This window comes from Sprattus sprattus (assembly GCF_963457725.1).
Source record: "Sprattus sprattus genome assembly, chromosome: 13".
NCBI classification, from domain to species: domain Eukaryota; kingdom Metazoa; phylum Chordata; class Actinopteri; order Clupeiformes; family Clupeidae; genus Sprattus; species Sprattus sprattus.
In genome coordinates, this window is record NC_137911.1 from 19,162,117 (window position 1) to 19,169,616 (window position 7,500).

The window sequence follows — 7,500 nt, forward strand, 5'->3', positions numbered from 1 at the left end:
AGATATTACGCTTCATAATCGGTAATCTAATTTCGTCTCATAGTGGGACCTCATCAAATCTCTGTTCTCCTTCTCACCATGTGTGAGATTGAGAACGTCTCCACTGCCTTGCCATTGTCCCAATGTGATGGACACTGAAGGTAAACGTGTCAGTGGCTCGACAGGATATTGTCAATAATGTGCCAACACATCGACTCAAGGCTGTGTCCTAAGATTGGGAAGTCACGGTAATGAATTATGCATCAGTGTAGTCTTGGTCTAATTGAAGCCCATTTAAAGCAGTTTGGGCACTGCCACCTACTATTTCATGCTGAGGGTAGGAACAGCTTTCGACTTTCCTAATAGCAGTTACTGGTTCTGGAAACAGACCGGGGCTTGAACCAGCACAGATCTAGCCTGGTGTCAGTAGTTTCTTGAGTTCCTAAAAGCCTCAAGGCCTGTTCAGCGTGCCAACAATGCTGGAAACATAGATTCAGTGTGATGTTAATGGACAATATTAGTATGCTATAGTATTAAGTCATCCTTCTTAGTTAACATCTTGCTACACAAGCTGGGCAAGGTAAGTTGGTTTTGTTTAATGGTGGCAATGTTTGTTAGGGAAAGATACGTCATACTTTGAATCCACAGCGCCATAAAATGTGGATGAAATTGAGGACTATACGAATACGTGGATTTAATTGAAATCCAAGCCTTTTCTATGCACCTGACTCTGCTCAAGATATAGATCCCTGTTCTAAACCCTGTTGACGTTTCTCAGACGCCATCAGTGGGCGTTGCCCCGTTAAATAGAAAACTAGAAGCATCTCTTGACGTGCGTCAGGCGCTGCCAGTGGGCGTTAGCCTTCAGAAGCTGCCTCCTGATGTTACATTACTGTCATATTTTAGCTTCTCTCAGAGTGTTGCTTGCACTGTGTTGGCACTTTTAAAACGCAGTGTCCCATGGCTCATCTGTTCATGCTGCTCTGCTGGCCCCTGTTGGCCGATCTGGGTACTGTGCAAACCCAGAACAACGTGAGTGATGAGGACCGTCTCACCTTGAGTTATCACTCTTAACGAGTTTCCCACTGCACCCGTTAGAACTCTCCTTAATGAGGCTAATGGATGCGCATGCCTGTGGGGCCCTGGGGCTGGAAAAAATGGCTGCTGTTTGACTTTGTGTTAAAGCTGGGTATTTGGCCATTAGTCTGCTCTGCAGCCAGCCATGTGTTTGCCTGAACTTTAGCCCATACTCAGCACTTAGTTCAAGCAGCACCATAGAGTAGACTCACTTCTGTGGGGGTAGACTGAGAGGTGGGGGCGTTATCAGTAGACCCACTCACCAAAGGAACTTTTTGCTGATGTTCCCAAGATGGCGTTCCAACTCCAGTGTTAGCCTCCAAAGGAGAGTCTTATCTCCAGAGCTCAATGTTCTCAAAGTGTAATTATTGCTTGGGATTCATGCCCACAGTGTGTGTGTATGTGTGTGTGTGGGTGTGTCTGTGTGTCTGTGTGTCTGTGTGTCTGTGTGTGTGTGTGTGTGTGTGTGTGTGTGTGTGTGTGTGTGTGTGTGTGTGTGTGTGTGTGTGTGACATTATTAAAGTCATGATTGCAAGCTATTCAAGTTGACTGATGGAAAGTTTTCCTCCTTCTTTCTCACCTTTCCTCTCACTCCTTCTCTCTCTCTCTCTCTCTCTCTCTCTCTCTGTCTCTCTTTCTCTGTATCGGTCTCTCCAGCTGGCGATGAAGCACAAGTGTTAGGCCGCTGTCACAATGCCAAATCTCTGGGGGCTGAAGGGACCGGCTCAGTAGCGGCCACCACTCAAACACCAGAAGACATTTCCACATTTGAATCCCTTTCTTCTGTTTCACCTGTTGTATTGATAATGGTTTTAAACTCAGTTTTGTTCCCATGAAAAAATGTGTGGCATAGAAAAGTGACAAAAAGGAGGGATGAAGGGAATAGCGAGCAAACTTTGATGAAACCTCTTTCTAAAGACCCACTGAATTGGTAGATGACCAGCATCAGACGTGCCATTGGTGAGGTGTCCTGCAGTACTGTTTTTCAACACTAGAGGGCACTGTGATACGGAGTGAACCATGACACAGTAATTACCAAGGGATTTAGAAATAACACTTTTAGTTTTACCAGTTTTTTAACAATGTGTGGAGTAAGAGATGGTATCTTTCATGCGTTTCATACTATACCACTAAAGTATTTAAGAAAAAAAAAAGTGACGGGAGCTATTTCTCTGTTTCGATCTGACGCTGGAATGGGTCCAGCCATGATCCATCACAGATCTGGCTTAAATCTGGCTCAGATCCGGCGATGAGTTGGCTGTTATTTTGCCTGTGTATAAAATAAAGGAAGTGCTATAGAAGAGGGGATGAGAGCCCCGTCACATGACCGAGACTGCTGTTGGAGTTTTTAATTGCCAATAACATCAGACTCAGTATGCCCACAGGCAAGCTGTTGTTTCTGTGCACACTGATTTGACAAGCCATTATGTTGCTGTGACCCCATACTAACATTTAACATTCATCTGTCAATTAACCTTTTTTCAAAATGTAACGACTCCGGTAACCCAGGTAACCCAGACTAAATTAACACTTCTATGTTTGGTAATATGTCTGCAAGGGCAATGAAGTTTGGGCTGGGAAAGAGATATCAATTAAGAGCAACTGCCGAGTCCAGCACCAGGAGCTGAGATGTTGGTGAAGCTGATCATATGCCGTGCAATAAGAGTTTTAACCATTAAATACTAAAAGACAGAATGTAGGCATATACATCTATGCCTACCTTTATTTGACATAAAAGCATAGCGTATGGTTTTCAGGGTTCCTATGTCCATCCTATAGTGTGATGTCATTCGTTGGGTGTATATATTGAAGTGTTTTGAGGACACAAAGGCCTTTACTGCGTCATAATAACTCAACATCTCTCTGCATTGTACTATGGAGACCTTTCCATTTTTAACACTTGGATACCTTTTTTGATGAAAGCTATGTAAATATCAGATAGGTTACTGGGAAATTAGGTAAAGAAAATGAGTATGCTTATTGCTAAGCCTTGGGACAGAGGACATAGTATGTTACACGAACACACACTGTTTTGGGGTTGAGTAGGGTGGACTTTGGGGTGGTTGGGCGAGGGCGACCAGGGCAAAACAGAAGTTTAAAATTGAAAAACACGATGAACTGAATGTCTTTACATTTCACATTTCACCTTAATGTAGTGTTTAGAGACGTTAGGACTGTAATCCTTGTTTGTTAATGAAATTAAAGGAAACGCTTAGTAGGCAGAACCGTCTCGTGGCTTCAGTATTTGTGGGTCTGTAACGCTCACTGTTCAAACAACAGATCTTACAGAAACAAGACGCTTGTGTGGAAAATCACATTCTCTTTGTTTACTGTATTTTTATAATATATATTGAGATTTTATATCTTCTTTTTTTGCTTTTAAAATACACTGCTGACATACCCTTGCAGGCACTGTCCACTAGAACGCTTTTAAACTACAGTAGTCTATTCTCAGTGTTGTTTTATTCTTGTATAAGTTTGGATATTTGTCCTTGTAATAAAAGTCTTAAAACTTTAACACATTTGTCTCTGTGAGAGGCTCAGCCTCTTTGTAAGATTTGTCTAAGTTTATTTGTGTTTCTATACGTGTTTTTTTTCTGGTGAAGGTGCCCTAGATGCTGTTGTCTTTGCCTGTGCTTTCCCCATTCCAGTGACAATGGCTGTCACTATCATTGTTTTACATTTGAAATTACTTTTGGTAACTTGATTAAAATGTAAAAAAAAAGAAAGAAATAACTCAAAACATGACTAAATGCCTCTTTTATTTAATTTCACATTGTTTCAATCCCAAATATCTGACAGACTTAAGCCCACTATTGAAGACCAGACGAAGATCACTCTTACCAAATAGGATGCAATGAGATCGATGCTTCATAGTATCAGATGTCTGGCATACATACATTCAATTTCTCTTGTTCTTTTCCTTGGAGAAATAAGCTGATCTAAATCCATATTTTCATAAGCCTACTGTCCTGTCTAGTTTAGGAGCTTTATTCATATCTGTTTCATCTATTCTTGTTATATGAACTTTTCATAACCCCTATTGATGTTGCATTTTCATATGATATACAAGACTGATATTCGGGGCCATACTAGTTCTACAAATAATATGTGGCTGGCAATGCAGGTTTTTAAATCTAGGGTAGGGGTACTACACACACTAACTGTAACACACACACCTCAGGACCCTTTTACAATGACTTGTTAACCTTCCTCTCTGCCATATAGTTAACACCTGTTACATGTTTCTGTTTTGGTTAATTTACTATAATTTAGTAAATTCATTGAAATCATTACATATTAAGTAAATGTTAAATATGTTTAGTAAACTTATATTTTCTATTGAACATGTCAGTCTGTTGTCGTAACTGTTTGTTCTCATCTTTTTATTGTTCCTGGATGTGTGTGTATGTCCAGGTGTGTGTCTCCTTACCTTCAAGTACACCAGAAGTTACGGAATGGTCTGTGTCGAACTTGTCTGTCACAGTATTTGTATAATGTATTGTGTGTGTTTGTTTTGTATTCTTTTGTCTGTTGTCCAAACCCTCTTGTCATTCATGTTATTTTGTCGGAACGTTAAACAGAAATTGACTCGTATCGCCACAGCAAGCCAATGATTAACCTGAACCTGCAGGAAGCCACTGACAGTGAGGGGAGTGTTTTTCATTGAATTAGTCACTTACACAGGTTCTAGGACTAAAGTATGGTTCTTCCGATGGTGAAAACAGTTATTGCTCTATGAAGTGAAGACGTGTAGTAGCTTCTGAAGTGAATTGTGTCAATAGTCTTTTGTTAAGTGTTTCCCTCTTCCTCCTAAGCTACTAAGTCTCTGCTAACAGTGCTCTTCCAGCAGCTCTTAAAAACTTACCATCAGTCCAAACATCATCTCTGATCTTGAAATGATCGAATATTAAACGCTGCATTAACTCAGTATTAGACTTTGCTTCATGTGATTGTTCTAAAAATTAGACTGTCATCCAGTGTCACCACTTTACCAAACAGTGATGAGTAATCAATCTCAGATTTATTTTAAAATGGTCATTCAAAACAGTTTGTTCACAGTAGTGTCCAGTTTATGTGCTTCAGTACTAGACTTCACAGCATCTGGAGAATAATGTTATCTTTTAGATTTTTCAGTGTGATGTTTATATGCTTTAGTACTAAGCTTCACTGCCTCTGAAGAGTGATGTTATCTTTTTGTTCCTCAGTGTGATGTTTTTCCCCGTCTTATTTCACAGGGTGGTCCTCATTTCACTCAATGATTATACATTTGATATAAAATGTCTTAAAATGCCAACTGAGTGTGTGTATGATTTATTTTCCAGGAAAGTAACCTTGTTCATATTTCCAGTTTGTGTACATACACAGGGAGTTGTCCTAATCCTATACATAAACTATAAACACAACATATAAAGCGCAATCTATAGACTATTATTTTTTTACATTTGCAACATAATTAGACAAAATATATCCAGCTTGACCCCCAAACACACACACACACACACACACACACACACACAATCCATCTCAAAGACATCTGTACTATGAAGTGAGCACACATGGTATTCTAATTTCCAACATCTTCTGTCAGGCACATAATCATGTTTGTAGCGTGGAAAGCGGCTCACGCTTATCCATTTCTTATGATGTCGTCTCCCCTGCACCTGTATGATGTTCTCTACCCACGCCCCTCACCAAGCCTTAGGTACCTCAGACCAGCTGACTGCATTCTACAAAGTGCTGAAGCACAGAGAGACGTGACAGCTGTGTGTGTGTGTGCATATGCCGGTGTGCGGTGTGGGGTTGTATGTGTTTGTATTAATGAGTGTGTTCATGTGTGTGCACATTTATCTGTGTGTGTGTGGGGATGACTGCAAGATCCATGATGTATCTCCAGGGTTGGGGCAGGTAACTAAATGCCCCATAAAGTACCTCAGTCGTGAGGTGATTATGCCATAAGTCACTCTCTAACAGCCACTGAATCAAAGCGCAATGCCCGCCTTCACGCCAGCCTTCCTGAAATGCCCTTTTCCACAGAACTGCTCCGCCCAGCATACACTAAACCTAACAGCAAGCATAACTCTATCAGATCCTTTTGACATAATATATCAATTTGAGGGGCCATAAGCGCCGGAGCAAAGAAACAGGAATTATTTTAACCACCAGAGGGCGCTAATGGTGTAGATTTGGAAGTAATTTTTCAGTAATCTGAAGGAATTGTAAGAATAGAGAATTTATGTGATACTCTTGTTGGTCTAAATGCACACATCAATATCTTGATAATGCCAGCTGTTGAAACTAAAATATAAACATTAATTAAAAAAAATGTAATATAATATTAAAGAATAAACATTTCATGTACTGCATTTATTTGCAGTAGTGTTATAGACTTTATTTCCAGATATTTCCGTTTTGAAAGTGAAAATAATTGTTATGTGATAGTGGAATGTGAAAAAAGTTAATTACTGACCATCTGTATATATAGAGTGGTTAGAGATGTGTTTGTGTGTGTGTTAGTGTGCTTGTGTATGAGAGATGTGTGTGTTTGTGAGTAAGTTTGTGCATGTATGGGGTGGTTAGAGATGTGTGTGTGTGTGCATTCGCATATGTGTGTATTCATGTGTGTGTGGGATGGCTTGAGATATGTGTGTGTGCGTATGTGTGTTGTTCATGTACATATGTGCGTTTTGTGTGTGTGTGTGTGTGTGTGTGTGTGTGTGTGTGTGTTACAAAAATGGCTCTCTTTCCGCCTGCACGTGAGTGGACCAGCGCTGAGCAGTGACCTGCACACACCAGCAGCAGGTGAGTGTGTCACATGTCTACCACTGGAGATGTCGGGGTAAAGATGTCACCTTCAGACTGTCTATATGTGTCTGTGTGGGGATGCTTAGTGTTAGTAAGAGAGAGAGAGTGTGTGTGAACCTCTGCATGTGTTTGTGTCTATAAGAGAGAGAGAGAGCTTGTGTGTACCTGTGTGAGTGTGTGTACCTGTGTGAGTGTGTGTGTGTGTGTGTGTGTGATGCAGGACTGCAGAATGAGAGAATGAAACCCTTGAGATGAGACCCAGACAGTGCTGTGACTGTGGGCCTTTTCTTCCTTTTTTTCTTTTTCATCTGCTCTCTCTCTCTCTCTCTCTCTCTCCTGGTGCGGTGATTAAAGATAACCTGCACACACTCACAGGTGAGACACTGAGGGAATTGAGAGCAGTCTGTGTGTGCGTGTCTGTGTGTGTGTGGTGTGTGTGTGTGTGTGTGTGTGTGTGTGTGTGTGTGTGTGCGCTCTTGTGTATTTTTTTGTATGAGAGGGAGAGAGTGTTTCTTTGTACGTGTGACAGTGTGTGTGTGTGTGTGTGTGTGTGTGTGTGTGTGTGTGTGTGTGCGTGCACACACTCCCTTTCTCATTACCCCCCGTCATCTCCCAGATGACACTCCCTGCTCCTTTTCC

General features: G+C 41.1%; 1 protein-coding gene across 2 annotated transcripts in view; it reads left to right on the top strand.

The window, feature by feature from the left end:
* The window catches only part of stxbp6 (syntaxin binding protein 6 (amisyn)), a 93,454-nt gene extending 90,842 nt beyond the window's left edge, over nt 1-2,612 (top strand). For both annotated transcript variants that reach the window (XM_080850716.1, XM_080850715.1), the window contains exon 6: nt 1,714-2,612. In XM_080850716.1, the coding sequence (XP_080706842.1) occupies nt 1,714-1,737 (24 nt within the window). In that variant the 3' untranslated portion in view covers nt 1,738-2,612. The remainder of the gene's footprint in view (nt 1-1,713) is intronic.
* The last annotated feature ends 4,888 nt before the right edge of the window (nt 2,613-7,500 follow it).